Raw genomic sequence first — 21,293 nt, forward strand, 5'->3', positions numbered from 1 at the left:
TTGGTTGGTCACTGTCACACACGGACAACAAGATATCCAGCAATTAGTCTTGCTCAACGATTACAAGACGATGAATTTTCGTTAACGAGGTGTTAATCGTTCTTGCATACCTAGCGTCGACTCCAGGTAGAGGTATCAGACTGCATGACGCCTGTACCTCACTAAATTTGCATGCGGCACTGATCAACAGTTGCTATAAAAGCGGAATATTTTGACTATGAGCACAATCTGGACCACGGTCCTTCAACAAGTGCTTTGCGTGTCAGGTTCCTGCCGATCTTTCTGCGTGCTCTAAGCTGACTCAGGCTGAACAAGATGACTCGTGCTCGTGGTTGGTGGTTCGAGAAGTCAGACGACTCAATCTTCATCATATTCGATTATCGAGAAAACCCGTCAAGGCTCCGAAAGAAAGGAGGCTCGAGCGCTGTATACAGCAGTGTAGCGAAATTCAAGGCATACTCTGGTATCGGCGATGACGCAATCAAGGTAAGTTTAGTACTTGTGTTTGTTATTTGTTTCATGTTTTATCAGGCTTTCGTTTGGCAATGCACTGTGATGTCTTGTTGGATTATTCCCTTCATGATATCTGCATTTTCGAAGTGCGCTGTGTTTTAAAATAAAATAAAGTATTTCAACGGCGCCGTCGCTGATCCAAAGGAAGAATCTTTGGAGATGTCTTCCCTCAGGAGAAGTTTGGAGGCAAAGAATAATAATGCGCAGGAGACCCGGGCCCGATCCAGGTATCTATCCACAGTCACATGTGATCTATTCAGCTCTGGGACTATGCGCCCCATAGACATGTGTACATATGTCTGAGAAATCTTTTTCTCAGGCATATGTACACATGTCTATACGGAGAGCATAATAATGGACGCAGAGCGGAATACATCACAGGTGACTGTGATCTATCGGCGGCAACCGTGCGAATTGCGGACAGGCTAGGCTAAAGGCGTCTGAATTATCCGGAATAACAGCATCGAATTGTTGTCAACTATTCATACATGATATACCGTGAGGGAAAAAAGTAAAAGAAAACACCCGGGGCCAAGGATCACTGTTACACAGTAGCCTAGATTGGTTTGCGACAACTGGCAACATACCGGTTTACGGTATATATTGAAGGTCACTTTATAGGTCACTCCCGTGAGCATTTGCCGTTGCCCAAAGCATCGTCTCGCAAGGCATGGTCGCAGGGTGTTCATTCAACCAATGCTGTGTTGAAGATGCTTCAAAAGTAATTGGTAAGATTTTTTTATGATAGACAAGCACTCGGAATTCAATCCACTATGTCAACCTTCTGTCGTTTCGACTGATTTAAACACATTCGTTCAGACACGAAATATCCTCTTAACCGCACCCTGGCGGTGACGACGCGACGCTGTGCTATGGGTTGCTGCGAATCCGTAGCCTTTGCCACTCGGTTGTAGCTTGGTCATTGGAGTGGCTACCCCACTCCCAAAAGAACATGTCAAGGAGTGGCAGTGCTTGTTTTCGCAGCAATGCTATGGCATGACCGTTGTTCGACCCACAATCATTGTCAAAGACCCTCGAGTTTTTCTGGAAGTTCTATACCACAGTTACTTGAAATAATAGTACTAGTTGGCTGCAAGTCCGCGGTAGCTTCGCGGCCCGTGCATGGATGTGTGTAGATACACGTCTGTTGGTCTGATGTGTACACGCCATTACTACATTAAAATCAGTCAATACGTTATATTTTGCCAACACAGATGCAACTTATTCCCTTAGTTTCCTTGAAAATATGGTGTATGGCTGTCAAAAATCTATGTCGACAAAATTACAAAATTGCTATCTCCTCCGCAGAAAAGGGGTTATTCGTCTCATTATTTCACAGTGAGAAATCAGAAAATTATGATTATGAGAACTATGTTGCGGGAATTTTGAAATTTGGACAGAGTTTTTCTGTGTACGGAAGAAATTTGCTTCAGTGAGTGATCTCCGTGTGTACAGATCATGGAGAATTGTGGGTAACCTCACTTGTGCATCAGCCAAGTTAGTTAAAGCGGTATTGAGCCAAATCATGACGTATTTTCACCTGGTTGGCTTGGTCTATATAGCATCTTTAGTCCCAAAAAATCAAGTTTACAGTATTTATGTTTTCAACCACCTTCAAATGCACAGTATTTTTAAAATACACAATATATGGAATATGTTGTGTTTCATTAATTTTAACCATCTTGAGGTGATGGTGAAATATGGACTTGGCAGGAATAGGGTTAGACTGGCTTTCCACACCTTATTGTTTCAATGATACGGTTTATGATTTAGGCAAAGTTTTCTCTGACAGTGGAGATGGACATTGCCGAAAAATGAAGCAACTTGTTAAGTATTTCACTCTTGCAGCAAAGTATTTCATCAATTAATGCAAACTACTCACTTTGAGTAAAGTGATGAGGTCTGCATAGTGAGAATATTCATGATGGTTGGACCATGGTTTGTTAGCATTGATTGATAAATCAGTATATAAGTATTCTGCATTTGCCAAATACATCAACCATGATGATAATATTTGTTTTTTTTTTTTTTTTTTCAGGTTTACTTTACTGACAAAAATGATCATCCATACAAGCTCCTACGTTCTTCCTTTGTGTGGAACAAGAATGACGTGTGTCGCCAATTCAGAGACCTTAGAAGTCCACAGGAGTTCTGTGATCATTTTAATTCAGTATTGTCCGGTAAGGAAGACACATCTTCACCTGCATCAAGTGTGAGTAACCTGACCAACGATTCCAGTGAAGATGACTCCGAGCCAGAGGGTGAATCAGAAACAACAGAAAATATTAGTCAATAGTTCCAGTAATGGCATAGAGTCTACACCAGATGATGATGATGATGATGTGATGAGTCCCGCAGCTAGTATGTAAGTACATCGACATCTGAGAGACTAAAACACAATTGATGAAAACAAAAACCCATGACAATTCATTGATGAATTCTTTGGACCATACGTATCATGAGTTTAACCATTTGAACTTCTAAATTTGTGTAATTTGATTCATGGTCATTGTACCCTTGAACTAGTGACTTCTGTTACACTCCCTTTGCAGTGGAATCAAATGAAACATGGTTCACATTTCACAGAACTATGAAATCACAAGTTTCTCAGGTACCAAATTAGAGAAAACCACACATGTATGAATGCAAACATTCCAGTCCTTTGTAACCAAGCCTACAAAGAGATCTAGCACAATGAGATTCACCAAGCTACTTTGGTACATATGAAGCAGCAAAGAGAATACAAGTTGCAACCAACAAAATACAGCAAAAGCTAGAGTACATATAATGCTCAAAGTCATATAAGACTGAAGTGCATGTAATACGGGTAGTCTGTCCAAAGATTTGTAATAACATAAAGCATTAATGTGAAGGGAAATGGTCCAAATCTCTGGAGACCTATTGCTGACATTGAAACCAATATGTTACTTTGAGTTGAATACAACATTTATTTTTATTTTGATTAATTACACAGGTCAAATACTCCCTTATCAAGAAGCACAAAGAAGAGAAAATTGACAGATGCTGCAAAACAATTAGTGCTACCGACACTTTCAAAGAAAAAGAAGGCTGAAAAACTCAACAAAGAAATGAGTGAGGAGGAGCTATCGATGAAAGAAAGCATCAGGGACTGCCACATTGGAACTGGTAAGCTTGACAAAGATTTCTCTATGTTTCCTTATCTGTCGGAAAGACAACACTCTTTGAGGAAATCTAGTCAATATCAATTAGTGCAAAGAGGAATAATTGAGGTATTTGAAATAAAGTGCAGATAAATACTAAACAACACTGACCTTTTTGGTTAAGTACAAGAAAAGAGAAGCTCGTGAAAGACTCGCTCATTCTTCAATGCGGTATGAAGAACAAAATGTCTAAATTATATATGTCGTGTGCAGCTGACAAACATCACTAGTGTCAGTATGAAGCTCCTGGTACCTTATAAAAAGTGTATGGTTTGAAAGTGTTTACTGTTGATTATTTTAATTCTAAGAATTGGTTTAATTGAGTAATTCTTGCTGATTTTTGACAAAGAAATAAACTTGAATTGGTTATTAATTTAAGCTTTAGTGCTCATCATAAGGGGATTTCAGTAGGTGACTAATCCTGAGCTTTTTGACAAGTCTATTCATACATGTATATTATTGTCTGCACAAAAAGCATTTACACAACCCAAGAATATTCACATAAAGTTATGTGTACTTGCCAATCCTAAGTTGTTTCTCAAGTGGCATGATTGATGGTAGGAACAGTTGGTTTAATAAGAATTCTGTGGGTTAACAGTCCACCCATAGTTGACACACTTTCACCATCAAAACATGAACCAAATATTAGTGATATATCAAGCTGTGATGTTCTATCGAAGACAAGTGCCATGTGCTAGCAGATGATAACTGAAGTCTTTCTGTGCACATCTTTGGTATGGTGTGTCAGACTTTGATGAAAACATTTACATAAAAAAATTATTAGAAAAATCTTATTTGTATATTATCCTGCTGTCTTCCCAATGACAATGTAATGTTTGTCTTTTCTTAAGGACCGTTTTTAATTGATATCAGCGCACTGGAACTAGGGAAGCAAGCAAGGGCTCCTGATGACAAATGGGTTGACAAATTGGAAGCAGCTATGGAGGATTACCTTGATGAGGCATATCAACCATTAATTGTTGTGTTGAAAAATGAATCAAAGGAGAACTTTAGGGAGTCCAATGTGAGTATCTTGGAACTGAACTTTACCTATGTTTGCTTGGCATGCATTGTGTCCTAACACTTTCCAGGTTGAGAATGTATCTAAACAACATCTGGGTCAATATATGGAAGGGTAATGTAATGAAAATACATTTCAACTTCTCCCTGTGAAATGTACATGACTTGCATGTGAGACAGAAGCAGTGTCATGCAACTCAATGCCTGTGAAATGAATGCATGCAAAATGTGCTATACACATTTAGCTGTATTTACAATATTTTTATCTTTGGACATACGGCCTCTACTTAGCAAACACATTCACATTTATTCTGTGCCTTATCCTTCACCTAGTGTTTGAATGTCAAAACATGTATCAATGATGTTAAATTTATTAAATATACCACAGACTTTTTGGTTGATTTCCCTGTACTGTTTGAATAGCAATAATCACAACATTTCTAGATAGGGGAGACTACTTCTTTAGTTAGCGTAACAATTTCATGGTGACTTCTGATAAGAAAGAGAAAATGTATGTAATGATTGGCATTCACAAAGTAGAGCTTTTTGACGTATGTAAAGTGAACAGTTATTGCAATGTTTAACTTGTCCTGTTTCAAAAACCTGTTCTCATTATTATTCTAGGTTAACGGCTACACATATGAGGTTATTGGAGGGCAGCATTCTTTCCTTGCTGTTAAACGCCTGAGTGAAAAATATGGAAATCGGAAAGAACTGAAAAGTAGACTCGCTGTTGTCTATGCAGGACTGAGCGATGAACAGAGGAAGTGGTTGGCCCATAGACATAATGCAACTGTTGAATTCCATCATTCGATGACTTTCAAAGAGAAGGTAGGATGAGTTATCTTACACATCTGATGTACTGCACTGTTCCAAGTATAACCTCAGAGACACAAAACTGCTTTTTAAAAATCTTTTACTCACAGGGTTCTCCACAGGGGATTTTTATGGTTGGGCCACCCCTCCGTTTTTGGAGCAATTTATTCTTATGTTAATAACTGCACATAAGAATACATTTTCACAAGAAAAGAATTTGCAAATTATGCACTGTTGTGTAAATTGGCCATCCATCTGTTTTTCTAAGCTGTGGAGAACACTGACTCATGTAACCAGATCTCAGAAAACAACAACATAGATGGGAAATTCTTGTATAGTGATTGTTAAAATCTATAAAGATGAAAAAAAGTAATTGTTGGAAACCAAAAAAATGTTTAGAGGATGAAATGCAACATTGTGAATAAGAATAGAAATGAAAAATGCATTGTGACTTAAAGGCAGGGGGAGCCTATAAATACCCCCTATTTCCCTGGGATTCATAATCCAACATGAGTGGCACATGGTACAACGTCAACGAATGCTCCCGAAAATCTGGATCTTTCAACAACCATGGTGTAAATTAAAGCACTGTTCCAACATATACGTTTTGTGAAAATTGTGGCATCACCCTGTTGGCGAAATTCTCTCATTTTTCCATTTTAAGTTGATTTTTTATGCCAAAACTGCTTCGATGCTGTGTTCGAAGCGTCCAACGAACAATAGATGAAAGCATTCAAACAGCTGCCAATCACGAGGGGACGCGCAAAGGTGCAAACGATCAAACATTTGTTGTGTACATCGGATCGATTACGATGTCAACAATGAATAAACGATTCTTACTACTGAACGAAAAACTTGACCAACGGTTACTGAACACGCGCCTCAATGAATTCAGACACAAACGGACTACTTCATGGTTTCAAGCAGATTGCCTCTCCCTTTTTGTTCGTTGATATGTGTACCTGTAGGCCTATGAATGGGTGATGTTTTTGTTGACCTGCAGTACGATATTTTACGATAGATCGCCTTTGGAAGTATGTTGTGGCATAGCCCTGCGTACGATGACGTGTATTCCCGGCGTTATACGGCCTCCCACCACAGCTCTGCTGATTTACCATGGACAAAACCGGCAACATGCGGATCCAATTTGGACGGAGCACGAAAAACTACTTTTTAAACTGTTTTCCGCCGAAATCAACTCGATTCCGATCTACATGTATGCAGCCTACCCAAACCACTCAACCGCTCACAGACTGCGAAAAAAAATGCTCTCGTGACGTCCAAAACCGTTGTTTGCTCGCGATGCACGGTCAAGGCTCATGCAGTGGACGGGCATTGGATACGTTCATGCCACGATTACATGTATACAGGTGCCCATGAGCTTCATTATAGCCTGTCGGGTCGGGGCGATGAAACTAAATCGTGATTGATTCATCTCTGTCGGATTTGACCAAAAAGAGACACTTGACATAGATTATAGCATCAAATCATGACCGTTCAGACTGAAACATGATAAAAGATCTGAAGATCGCCGTGATCGGTGATGTCGTTCTTCTCTATACGTTTTTCTGAGCTAGTTTTTTACTAAATTGTTCGAGTATTAGCCGACGTTCTTTTGAAAACTTAATCAACTTTTCTTTCCCAACCAGGGCACAACATTACCTTTTTTACTTTCATGGTAACCTAGGTGTGCTAGGATGAATTAAATCGCAGATTAATAGACTCTTATGTTCTTCCTCGATTGTCTGTGACTGATTTTGCTATCTCCATATCGATATTGCGTTCGCACTCGGGTGTCTTGAAACTTACGTCATTCACTGAAATAGTTTTCGGACAAACTCAAGAAATTCGACAACTACTAACGAATAGTCGGCAAAATTTACAGAGACAAGCAATAATAATTATGTCATTTTTACCGTCTTTTTTACCATTTTTGCCGTCTTTAGATAAGCGGACTCGTTTGACGGAAGCAGTATATAACGATCTGAGTTCCCATATTTTTACCCTACCGTGTGAGTGTAGTATTCGAATGAGTGAGATCATAATCTTACGCTGTTCCGAGTGGTCTGGAGATTTTTTATAATATACAATAAATTGACCTTATCAAAATTATTGTTTTACATTGCTTGGATATTGATACTTTTTCTGTTTGACTGTTGATTTGAAGTCTTTTGATTCTCCATTGGCAGCAGCACATGTACGATTACAACCGCCATGTGATGACCAGAGTGTGATTGTAAAGTTGTCGGGAAGTTGTTCAGAAGAAAAATCATTTTGTATTTAGAGGCTTCAGTTTGGGATTTTTCAAGATAAACAAATCATTATACATTTCCTACGTCTTTGAAACGGGGATTACGGTAATGTGATGAATGTGATGAAAATTTTGTGAACGTCTTTGCAATGTGTTCCCACGATGAGTGTGAACTGATTCTTTGTTAGTAAAAATCGTCAGAAATGGTCCAGTGACCGTGATAAAATAAACACAGATGCAAAACCATTGCGAGGAAGATAGTAAGAAATTCACATTGCAATATTTGCTGTCGTATTTCTCAGCAGGAATAATCAATTTTTACACGTTGTGTATAAGATCAGCAAGCAGGTGTTCGGCGGTCAATTGCTTCTATCATAATGATCTTGATCGCAGCTATTTGGCGAGAAGACAGCGGGTACTTATAATCTCGCAAAATTATTGATATCATGTCTTTGTGTTGAAAATTTTCGATCGGAGGCAGCTCAAATCAACAGCCGTGATATATTCGGAATCGTGTTCTCACTGGACACCGAACTACCTGCTATCAACAGTACGTTATGTACCATCGGCGGTAACACATGGTCGTAATCTTGTCTAATTCTGCCCCGCCGTTTGTACAGTCCAGAAATTTCAAAGCTAGATTTTTTCACCCTGACATATAATACAGCGACCTTGCACACTAATGATCATTCCACTGTTTCTGTTGGGGTTTGTTGGTTTTTTAATTTGCTCCGTGGCCCCGGTAAGATTTTTTCAATACGATACAAAGTTTGAATTTTTTTCAAGGTAAATTTAGTATATTCCCAGTTTGTGGGGTAAAGTTTTCTGGAGTGAAAGTTTGAGTTGACGCTGATAGAGTAGACGTCGAGCCCGGCACAGTTGACTGGGACCCGGTCGGTTTGGGGTCGTTTAGTCCAGAAACCTGCAGCAGAGTTCTGTATGATCACCGTTCGGCATTTGGGTGATTTTTTGGTCAAAGTAATGCAGTAACAATGTACGCCAGATTCTTTGTGTTGTTTTTGTCACAACGTCATGTGCGTATACGGCGGTTTTTTTTTAAAACGGTATATATGTACGTCATTAAAAACGGTAGTAATATCCAGTGCTCGTAAATGCGTGCAAAATTTATTCAGTGACTGTTTACGCAGCAGTCGTAAATACGACTAGGATTTACCACTACGTAACAACTGTAAACACAGCATCAATAGTCCATACGAAAATTTTGTGCTGAATCGAGGGAGATAACAATTGCGGTAGAAAAGGTCAGTCCATCATCCGTCAAAGTTGTTGATCGAAAAATCTTCACTGAGCGCCAACTACATGAGTGGCTGTTATAGTTGTACACGTAGTTCTGTGGGCTTTCCGCTGTCACTTGTTACGAGCTATGTTCAAAGTGCGTCAAGCTACGAATATTTTCATGTACTGAGTTACAGACATCGGTGAAGTACCGGGTACATTGATTTTGTTCAAAACCACTGCCTGTTTGTTCCTCGTGTTGTTTTTTGTGTCCCTAACGTCGACTGGCTCTATGTGCGTACAAACATAGCAGTCGGGATTAAGATTTCCTGGATAAATAGATTTATTCCGCCTCTGACGCAAAGGTACACACTGTTTTACATGTGCCACTCCTAGGCCCTGGGATCGATTTCCATACCTTTAAGAGTACCGGTATGTCTGTTCCATTGCACAAAGGGACAACAGAGTTTCACAAAATGATAATAAGGGACCATAAATAGCGCAGATGTTACATTATGTTACCTTCATGGAAAGGTTAATTTCACATTTTTTCACACCAGTTTCTTTGGTCTGAAAAGAAATTTTACCAGTTGATTTATGTATGTGTGCAGCAAAAGTAGGGGCTTATGCCAAGATCTACTTCATTTTAAACCTTCCACACAAAATTAGTGCAGGGGCTTATACATGAGTAGGGATTATACTTGGACAAGACAGTATTCAACTGTAACCATGCTTTGAAAATTGTACAAATTTGTTCATCACAAGCCGTGTAAGTTATAAAAAATAGCCTTCGTTCCTCAATACATATACATTCCCATAAGGCTGAAGTGCTTACTTTTGATTGTCAACAAATTGGATTTGAAATTACTTAGCAAGAACAGAGTGTTGGGTGTAAAGAGTATGCAATATCTAAACAAGAAAAAAATTGTTGATACTGATAGAACAAAGTATCTTTAGCCAGAATGTCAGACATTTTGGAGATTATTGTAAGTTGAAATGTGCATTGAAGCCTTAAAGGTACCATCTAATTATACAACAGCATTGATGACAGTACAATTTACATAATACATCTCCTGTTGAACTCATATAATTTTTAAGTAAAACTGGAGACATTAAAGGAGAGTTTTGAGTTTCCAACAGTTGTACAACATTTAACACTTTGCACCCTGACCCCCTGGTACTCTATGACGTCATCGGACATTTTTGTCCGAGCCGGGTTGAAATGGTTAAGTTTATTATTGCAAGTAAAGTCAAACAAATACCAGTTGTCTTTTGGTAAGAAATTTGACAGTTTTATTTGCAGGACACTTTTGTCTGATAGACTGAACAAAAATTAATGAGTAATTCAGGTAATTGATTGTGCTCAATGATTTTGTAAAATATGTATCTAGTATGTATTTTGTTGGATAAGATGTAATATGCCCTCTTGTTTATGGTCATTAGGTTCAAATGTGCCGGGATAGATACGAAGAAATGCCAGACATAGAAGCAAAAGAAGAACAGTGGGAGAAATCGTGTGCAATGATACTTAAGGAGGTAAGTTTACTAATGACTGTATCAGTTGATACATAAACATTGATGTTATATATTGAAAATGTAAGACTAAAAACCTACACTGTGTAGGTTTTCAGTCTTATATGGACAAGCTGTGTATTACCAGAACATCACATGATAATCTCCAGCTTTTGTAATATCATATAGGACTCAGCCCTTGGTGTCACGTCAGGGGTTAAGATCTTAATTTTATTTGTATTGATTCATCATTAGTAATAGTAAAGGATAAAATAGAATTAATCATTACTTGCTTTAAATGCCAATCTACCACTGACGACAACAGTTCAAACACATACACAATATCAGACTCCCTGCAGGTATAGATTTTCTGTTTAATGTGTAAAAATGTTGGACATAAATTGGCAATTTTTACCATCATACCTACCTATTGTGTTTAACAAGGGATGTACTGTGCCATCATTACCATTGAGTAACTGCACTGCCTAACTTCCACTTGCAAGCCAAAAACTGACATTGTGGCTGAAAACTGGCAATTTTTGCATCAAGTTATTTACACAGAGGATGCTCTCTAAATTCAATCCCAACATTCTTTACTTATGTTCATAGGTACAGCAGTTTTCTCTCTTTTTCTGTTTTTCTTTAGGCATGATAGTAACAATATTTTATATCATTGACAAGATGGATTATGATACTAACTGGCTAATAATAGAGATACATATTTTATTAATGGCATGTTATAAAGTTATACTTTGCACACTTCATATTTGTTTATTCACAAGTACTCAAAAAGCATGGCAGCACCCATGAATTTAATTGTGTACACTTCCGGTTAATCGCATAATATATTGTGAACCTGCATACATATTGTCAGTAAGCCGCTGGCGCAATTATCGATGATGTTAAGTGTCATGCTCATGAAATTGATATGTTAATTACTAATTATTTTCTTGACACAGAAAGCCGACTCCCTCTTCATGAAGATATGCTGTGCTGTTGCGAAAATGAGACATTTTTCATTGATGATGGAAGTGTTCGCAATGTATGAAGAAGGTCGAACAAGATCTCAGAATCTCAAGCCTGCTGAACTGAGAGGATTGAAGAGGCCAGAAATTCCGTTCAGAAAATTAGGTGACTTTCTTCGGCTTAACAATAACGATCAGAAATGGCTGTTAGAAGAAATAATTTCAACAGAAATTTCTGTTACAGAGCTAGTAAAGGAATCGGCAGTACTGAGGAAATTAGACCTGGTACAGAGATTTTTCGTCATGATTACTGGCTGTGTTGAAGGGGGCTGGGAAGAGGCAAGGCAAAGATTTCCAAACGAAACAACAAGAGAAAAAACTAGAACAGTTTGTAAACCTATCGTACAGTCGTGGTGTACCAGCACAGTTTGAATCATTTGCCAAAGAGCAGTAACTCTAGAAAAAAACAAGGAAGATGCGAGTAAAACTGCCGTATTTGCAACTGATGGCGCCTATGGATTCACAATCCACAATGCAGATGTGCTTGATCTGAATGCCTCTTCACTAAAACAGCAGTGTCCAGGATTCCGAGGAATGATCTAACATTGGTTGATATGCCTTCAGTAAGTGTACTCTTATCATTGTTACTAACACGACCAACCAAAGCTGCTTCTTTTAATGTGTTTTGGTCATAGCCACGGAAATCAATAAGTATGGAGGTCCTTGCGTACCAATAGTATTTCCCCCCTGACATAGTTTTTCGCTTCCAAATTCCACACATACACATGGTATAATCATCTGTTGTATAGGCTGGGAAACTTTTTGCCATGACTTTTACATCATATGGAGTCATCTACACTGAAAAGTGTTAAGTTGAGATCTCAGTTTTTTACTGTCTCAGCCATGACTCTCAACGGCTATCTGAATTTTATGATAAGTTGTTTCATTCAATGTCATGGTTATAAAATTGTTATTGTTCATGTTTCATTGCTTGTTGGAACCCTTACGCCACCTAGCATGTCACTTTATATCTTATACTCATAAACATACACCGGGACTGTTTAGTCATGTGTTTCATGTATGTTCATGACTTAATACGGCTAGTTTTCAATCGGATTCGAACCCACAACATACGGCATCAGTCGCCTAGCTGAGAGGCCACAGACAGAACCACTCGGCTAAATCTCCACTCCCAAATCATACTGTCTATGCTTAAATCTACCAGGATGTCAAATAGTGAATTAAAGCTGTCTCCAATTTTATTTTCAAGGAATGGTCAGCAAGTGATATCCAAAGACTGATGATTACCATCAAGGCAATAAATGTCGACTGCCAACAAAGTGCATTTAACATAGCTGTCATCTGCAGAGCATCAGAGATGGGAGAGATTATGCAGGCATTTAAAAGAGACAAAAACTTTGTCTCTGTGCAACCTGTGTTCTGTCATGTACAAACTTGTAGCTCAAGTAAGTGCAATCACTGTTTTTACCCTATTGTTCTTTCTTCCCCCTCCCTCCCTCTCGTACACATAAAATAGACCACATGATGTAGTGTAACGACCAACACACACACCCTTGTTGGTGCTTATAGACAAGTTTGATGCATGTGTGTCCGAAATATGTCAATTTTGTGTAAATATCTGATGAAGATAGATTGCCAAATACATTTAACAAATGAAATTCATTTAATTAACCCTTTTCCTGCCAGACTATATTACTTCCCCATCAGCCAACTCGGGGAAAAGCGGTGTTGAGCCACAACAATACGTATTTCCACCAATTTGGCTTGGTCTGTTCCAACAGCTTTAGTCCATACAAATAATGTTTTCAGTATCTGTGATTTCAAGGTCTTCAAAAGTTCAATTTTGTTGTTAAAATGCACCAAATGTTACATATTGTGCTTCACTAGTTTTAGTGATCTAGACCTGATGGGGAAATATGAACTTGGCAGGAAAAGGGTAATGTATTCTTGGCACTCTTTGTAATCGATATTTACAAACATAAAGTGTAAAAATGTGAAGTTAGATTTAGGCTTGTAAAATAATAGATATTATTATTTCTACATTTCAGCCCGCAGATTTGGACTGATAGAGGCCGTACAGTGTATGGTGGTGGCTATGTACTGCTCACAAGACAAGAATCCAATTCAACATCCAACCGAAGAACGACACAATATGTGGTCCTGTGACACTCCACAAAGAACGTATGACCATGTGATTCAAACTTTCAGCCACAGAGGGGGATGGATACTTCACATATTCAGCGGATCTGGTAAATAAATTACTTTTAGTTCCATTTTCGTGCTTTCAAAAAAGCAGATGCCAATGCAATTGTAGGACAAGGCAGACTACAAGAATCACACACAATTTTATTTTCCTTACTGTATCTGCATGTGCTGAGAAAGGTCTCTTTTGCAATGCTTCAAGTGCTGCAATAATTCAACTAATCTTTCTTACAAGAAATAATTATAGTTTTGCGTACATTGATAATTTAGGAAATGTATGTTTTTAATTTGGTCAAAATTACATGATATAAGATTTATTCCTTAGTATTCATTTTACTGAAACACAATATAGTATTATAACCCATAAATCCAACATAACATCAAAGCACCAAAAGCTGCAACTTTTGACATTATTGTTAATGGTGTGCAAATAAATATTATCTATCAACCTCTGTAATTGTGAACAAATTCAATTTTAAACAAGTGCATGCATACAACATAGTTGCAACTCTTGCCATGGGGGCTGATTAATGGAGAGCAGCACCCACGTAAAAATTATTTGCTCACATTTCGACATTCTGTCATTAGCAGAGGTTGATAATATCGGTATGTGTATGGATACCCAACAGTATGTCTATCTACATGCGCTAATTGTACATTGCATGTAACATTATGAAAATATTGTGAAAAGTTGCAGCTTATAGGACTTTTAATGAATTTGTTGATAAGACAATATGAATTCACTCATCTTTCCACAACACTTATCCTTTGATTTTCTTCAAATTTAATGGACTAATAAAATTTGTTTCATTCACAGGTAATGGAATGATATCATCCTTGAAGAATGGCAGACACTGCATCGTCACTGATCATTCATCGGACCAATTAGCTATCCTCTGTGACAATGTCTCTCAGTTTGTTGGTACTGAAGAGCTATGAGAATCTTTGTGAAGCAAGGCAATCTCTGGGTATAGTATTATTGATAAGGGACTTTTAAAGGCGGACAATCCATGTAGCTATGTTTTTACTGCCCACTTGTGTACCATCTTAACCAATGAGTCAGGGATGTTTGAATGGCTTTCATTGGCTGACACTGTACACTACTTCATTTAAATTTATCCAAATATTCAATTTAAGGCAAATTAATTTATGTTTACTTTTTAATTTGGCCTTTTAAAATGAGTAAATTATTAAAAGAATCCATTCCTCGGCACCAAAAGATACATTCAGCACTAAAAGGACAAATACAACAAAAAAATGTACACAAAGATTGAAAAATGAAAATTCCTCAAAACAGCATAACAGAGTTTGACTTTTACAAAGGAGCCACTATTGTCATATGATGATGGTCAGTTACATATGCCCTGACTAAAGAATTCAAATCGATTACTGACAATTGTACCAATTAGCTTTCAACAAATGAATTAGAATTGGACCAATGCCATAGATTAGTGTGTCAACCAGTGAAGGACATATGAAATATGCCCTGACTTCTGAATTAGAATTGGGCCAATGTCAAAGCCAGCCAAAGAAAGGTCATTTTAAATTGACCCTGACTTCAGATACAGATGTCTGACCAATGTCCTAGTTTAGATTGTCTTCCAGTGATGGTCATTTTAAATATGCCCTGACTTTAGAATTGCAATTTTACTTGTGTCAAAGTTTATTGTTTCAACCAGTTAAGGTCATTTTAAATTGACCCTGACTTCAGATACAGATATCTGACCAATGTCGTAGTTTAGATTGTCTTCCAGTGATGGTCATTTTAAATATGCCCTGACTTTAGAATTGCAATTTTACTTGTGTCAAAGTTTATTGTTTCAACCAGTGAAGGTCATTTTAAATTGACCCTGACTTCAGATACAGATGTCTGACCAATGTCCTAGTTTAGATTGTCTTCCAGTGATGGTCATTTGAAATATACCCTGACTTTAGAATTGCAATTGGACCAATGTCAAAGTTTATTGTGTCAACCAGTGAAGGTCATTTTAAATTGACCCTGACTTCAGATACAGATGTCTGACCAATGTCATAGTTTAGATTGTCTTCAGTGATGGTCATTTTAAATATGCCCTGACTTTAGAATTGCAATTGGACCAATGTCAAAGTTTATTGTTTCAACCAGTGAAGGTCATTTTAAATTGACCCTGACTTCAGATACAGATGTCTGACCAATGTCATAGTTTAGATTGTCTTCCAGTGATGGTCATTTTAAATATGCCCTGACTTTAGAATTGCAATTGGACCAATGTCAAAGTTTATTGTTTCAACCAGTGAAGGTCATTTTAAATTGACCCTGACTTCAGATACAGATGTCTGACCAATGTCCTAGTTTAGATTGTCTTCCAGTGACGGTCATTTTAAATATGCCCTGACTTTAGAATTGCAATTGGACCAATGTCAAAGTTTATTGTTTCAACCAGTGAAGGTCATTTTAAATTGACCCTGACTTCAGATACAGATGTCTGACCAATGTCATAGTTTAGATTGTCTTCCAGTGACGGTAATTTTAAATATGCCCTGACTTTAAAATTGCAATTGGACCAATGTCAAAGTTTATTGTTTCAACCAGTGAAGGTCATTTTAAATTGACCCTGACTTCAGATACAGATGTCTGACCAATGTCCTAGTTTAGATTGTCTTCCAGTGACGGTCATTTTAAATATGCCCTGACTTTAGAATTGCAATTGGACCAATGTCAAAGTTTATTGTTTCAACCAGTGAAGGTCATTTTAAATTGACCCTGACTTCAGATACAGATGTCTGACCAATGTCATAGTTTAGATTGTCTTCCAGTGACGGTCATTTTAAGTATGCCCTGACTTTAAAATTGCAATTGGACCAATGTCAAAGTTTATTGTTTCAACCAGTGAAGGTCATTTTAAATTGACCCTGACTTCAGATACAGATGTCTGACCAATGTCCTAGTTTAGATTGTCTTCCAGTGACGGTCATTTTAAATATGCCCTGACTTTAGAATTGCAATTGGACCAATGTCAAAGTTTATTGTTTCAACCAGTAGAGGTCATTTTAAATTGACCCTGACTTCAGATACAGATGTCTGACCAATGTCATAGTTTAGATTGTCTTCCAGTGACGGTCATTTTAAATATGCCCTGACTTTAAAATTGCAATTGGACCAATGTCAAAGTTTATTGTGTCAACCAGTGAAGGTCATTTTAAATTGACCCTGACTTCAGATACAGATGTCTGACCAATGTCATAGTTTAGATTGTCTTCCAGTGATGGTCATTTTAAATATGCCCTGACTTCAGAATAAGAATTTCAAAGCCAGCCAGTAAAGGACATTCTAAATTTGCCTTGATTTTAAAATAATAATTAAAACAATGTCATAGTTTAGATTGTCTTCCAGTGATGGTCATTTCAATATGCCCTGACTTCAGAATTGCAATTGTACCAATGTCAAAGTTTAGTGTTTCACCAGTGAAGGTCATGTTGATATGCCCTGACTGCAGATACAGATGTCTGACCAATGTCCTAGTTAAAAGTTTCTACCAGCGAGGATCATTTGAAATATGCCCTGACTTTAGAATTGTACTTAGATTGTTTCAGTTAGCAAAATTACTGATTGTTTACTTGATTGTGTGAAATAACTTTGAAGAATTGAGTTTTCACAGTAATTAATAGAGTTTGACTCATTTTGATGTACTTCTGTGAAAAATATGCTGTTGTAAGTTCCTTTTCCTGACAGAATTTAGTCATTCATGGTTATGCATGGATATTCTTCTCTTTTTACACCTGGTCAATATTCAGTTTTAATTTACACTGTAAAATTTACATTTTTTACTGTCAGTAATGTGATGTGTTGTACCATATTGGAAAATGTCATGTGTGATGAAATTTTATGTGTAGGAAAAATAAAGATTGTTAGCAATTCTGCAAGAATTACCTTGTCAATTATTCTTCAGTGACAGTGTGAATGTGAATAGTGGAATTTTAAGATTTTGCGGGGAGCGAAATTACAAACTGACATTATAACAGCATTTTGACGCATGAAAGAAAGTCAAACAATTCAGCATATTTTGATGTAAAATATCAGGTTATCTGTTGTCTACTGACAAAAACTGAAAATATGCTGTCATTTAAATCTTCACTAGTAATGATTATGACAATTTGCGTTTTTTTTAAGGAAAATTCAAAATTTTTCCACATTTAGCATGTCATTTTGAACTGATTAAAGCATTTTTTTGTATTTTGTTGCAAATCCAATTATCCCAAAATAGTTCCAATCGTGTTTATCGTATCACTCTAACATTGAATTTGTCGGCCAACCATCGAACCAACAATGTAAAGGCTCTACGACAATACTATGAACAGCCAGCCACTGACTTATGAGCAAGACTTTGCATTGCCATGACATCGTATCATAACCCATAAATCCTGTTCTATAGGCTTTACCCAGCTTTAGTGGGTAAAACACAGTGCAGCAAAGCGAAGTTAGTAACTACAGATTTATCCACATTCTTTTATCCTGCCTATGTAATGATATATCTTGAGTATAGCCAAAGACCCACGCCGCCCTGGAAGATATCCCAGAATCCACCACTTCATCTTCGCTTCAAAAATGACGGCCATCTAGCGATACCGCGGTAAATACGCTAAATTTTCAAACTAATTTTAAGAGTCACTATGTATTTTCTAGTAAACTCATTTTCACGCCTACGACATTTTATTGCCTGATGTACAAGGTAGTGGTATTTTTTTACGAATTTTCATTAGTTCTACGCATGAATTTTTTGATCGAAAAATTGATGCTTTGTAAAGTTTGGTCAAACATCCAATGTATTCACTTTTCCCCGGACGTTTTTTGATGAAAGTCGTACGGTCAACCCAGTCAATGTAGTATCATTCGACTCTCAATGGTACGAAATGTGTCAAACTGTCATCCGACCCCTATCGACCCCAAGCGTTTTCACGTAATGGGGCTTTCTTTCTGCCTACTTTAGCGATTTTTTGCTCACGTGTTTACACACGTGAGCATATGTCGCAGCGATGTCTGTCTGTCTATCTGTCTGTCTGTCCGTCCGTCTGTGTGTCTGTCTGTACGCCTGTCTGTCTGTCTGTTGGTCCGATATATCTCACAAAACGGCTTATTAGATCAGAATCAAATCTGGTACATATATTCAGTTAGCAAATGGCAAGAATTGATTAGTTTTTGGTGGGTGTGGCTTGCATACTTTTGCTCATTTGCATAATTAATGGTTTTAGAAAAAACGGATATACATTAAAAACGACTACACACAATTTGATGAGATTTGCTACAAATGTTGATCACACCAAGATATATCAGCAGTGGGAACCATTAAGGGTGACATGAAAGATAAGTGCTAATTTGCATATTTAATGAGTTTTCCTAACTAGGGATGTATGTCTGATTTGACTCGATCAAAATTAACAAAACTTGGTATGTATATTAAAGATACTATGATTTAACATTATTGTTAAGCGTTTAACTTCAGCCAATTCCTAATTTGCATATTTCATGAACTTCGTTAATTAGGGATATATATTTGAAATGACTGGACCAAAGTTGATGAACCTTGCTACATGTATTGAAGCCACTATGATACAACATTTTCGAAGTCATTAAGCATTTTTACTTCAGCCAATTCCGAATTTGCATATTCAATGAACTTTCCCAATTGGGGATATATATCTGAATCAACTTGATTGTAGTTGTTGAAACTTGTTATATACATCAAAGATACTGTGATATAACATTATTGAAAGTCAAAAGACATTTTTACTTCAGCCAAAACCTAATTTGAATATTAAATGAATTTTCATAATTAGGGATATTTATCTAAATTGACTTGATTAAAATTGATGAAACTTGCTATGTTCATAAAGACACTATAATACAACATTATTGAAATTCATTAAGCATTTTCTCTTCAGCAAATTCCTAATTTGCTATTTAATTATCTTTCCTAATTAGATATATATATCTGAATTGACTTAACCAAAGTTGACAAAATTTGCTACCCATATTACAGATACCATGATACAGCATTATTGACAATCATAAGCATTTTTACTTAAGCCAATTCCTAATTTACATATTTAATGAACTTCGCTTATTAGGGATATATACCGGGATTTACTTGATCAAAGTTGGCAAAACATGCTATCTACATTGATGATTATACCAGGTACTAGGTTAAAACAATATAGAAAGTCATTTCACATTTTCATGTCAGCTAATTTATAATTTGCATATCTAATGAGCTTTCACAGCTCGGCATATATGGCTTGAAGGACTTGGCCAACGGTAATTACACTTGCTAGATAAAGTGGTGATACAATAATAGCAGTCAAATAACTTTAATATTTTTATTTCAGCTAATTACATGTTGTATACTTCATGACCTTTTAGAATTAATCGGCGGTGATTATTGTTCATTATGTTGATCATAATAATTTCAATGAAGTTGCAAACATGTGACAAAGGTTCAAATTTACACATAACTTCAATATATAATGAAACACGTGAGCATTTTCAGTTCATATCTGGTCTAAAATGTGGACGCCTTATGTAAACATAGCCAGGCCGCTAGGCCTGCAGCTAGGGGCCGGGGCAGCAGGTCACCTCGACCCGTCCGTTTCGACCAAAGTAATTCACACCCTCTTGTCGTTGTTTGTGGTCAGATCAATCCCGGTGCCTTAGTCACTTCGACCTTCAGTCACTTTTCATGTTACATGTACCTGACCACGTTTTACTGAGTACATTATGCAACTTGTTTCTGTGAGAAAAACTGCTTGCTTCGAATTCGCTACAACAGTCTGATACTTGTGGGAGGCCTGGGGTACCCTGCCGAATTGTCATCTACTGACAAGGGAACGTGCCTCACTGAATTCGAAGTGGGGATGGATAAGGCATGTCATTTACTGATTTTGGAATAAGGCATTCGTCATTATCGCAATTGCTTGCCATATGCAGCAAGATTGGATGAGCGAAGCTGATCCGCTCGCCTTGGTGTCTTGACGCCAAATGAGCCTATTTCCTGTTTAGGCGTTGGCCTTACAGCAATGCATCATAGGGTATCTTCCAGGGCGGCGTGCAAAGACCAGCTATGAGAGAATGAAGTCCTGGCCGTTGAGGGCGCGCATGTGAGAAATATGAGAGTGAACGGTCGGTAACAATCGTCAGCATGGTGTTGTGAGACGGGAAAGTCGTACGTCAATCTTTTCCTCCGGCATCCAATCAATTGTTTACTTATCCCATTAACAAACTGCTTAACATTGCATAGTCTTTGAAAGTATAAAAACACATGGACATGTGACTCCTTGGCAGGATTTCTATTTTCATTCCAGCAACATTTGAAAACATACAACCAATTAAATCAAGTGACTCTGTTTCGGCAAAGTTAGCCGAGATCACGATCTCCCAAGCCAAATGTCAGAAAAGTTTGATTATTTAAGTCAAGTGTGAAACAAACATCTGAGAGACAAATATTACACTGAGTATTTAAACTGGTCTGAGACCCATATTGAATAGCATTGAGAAGAATTCGAATAACACAAAACACGGCTGGAACTACTTTGGGAAAATTG

The 21,293-nt window shown here is 37.4% G+C and overlaps 1 protein-coding gene across 1 annotated transcript; it reads left to right on the forward strand.

Annotated features, from left to right (window-relative positions):
• The first annotated feature begins 1,138 nt into the window (after positions 1-1,138).
• On the forward strand, positions 1,139-14,991 carry LOC139151812 (uncharacterized). Its single transcript, XM_070724809.1, has 10 exons — positions 1,139-1,241; positions 2,552-2,878; positions 3,488-3,660; positions 4,547-4,719; positions 5,340-5,546; positions 10,462-10,554; positions 11,490-12,118; positions 12,766-12,961; positions 13,565-13,765; positions 14,536-14,991. Exons 2-7 carry the CDS (start codon positions 2,757-2,759, stop codon positions 11,925-11,927), a joined length of 1,206 nt encoding a protein of 401 aa, XP_070580910.1. The 5' UTR covers positions 1,139-1,241; positions 2,552-2,756; the 3' UTR covers positions 11,928-12,118; positions 12,766-12,961; positions 13,565-13,765; positions 14,536-14,991.
• The last annotated feature ends 6,302 nt before the right edge of the window (positions 14,992-21,293 follow it).

This window comes from Ptychodera flava, chromosome 15, assembly GCF_041260155.1.
Source record: "Ptychodera flava strain L36383 chromosome 15, AS_Pfla_20210202, whole genome shotgun sequence".
Classification (NCBI taxonomy): domain Eukaryota; kingdom Metazoa; phylum Hemichordata; class Enteropneusta; family Ptychoderidae; genus Ptychodera; species Ptychodera flava.

What these genes read in the sequence shown, in the direction of transcription:
- LOC139151812 (XM_070724809.1), top strand. Translation starts at nt 2,757, where the DNA reads ATGACTCCGAGCCAGAGGGTGAATCAGAAACAACAGAAAATATTAGTC. An exon ending in AGAACTTTAGGGAGTCCAAT is followed by an intron (nt 4,720 to 5,339) that starts GTGAGTATCTTG and finishes TTATTATTCTAG; the next exon opens with GTTAACGGCTACACATATGA. An exon ending in GTGCAATGATACTTAAGGAG is followed by an intron (nt 10,555 to 11,489) that starts GTAAGTTTACTA and finishes TTCTTGACACAG; the next exon opens with AAAGCCGACTCCCTCTTCAT.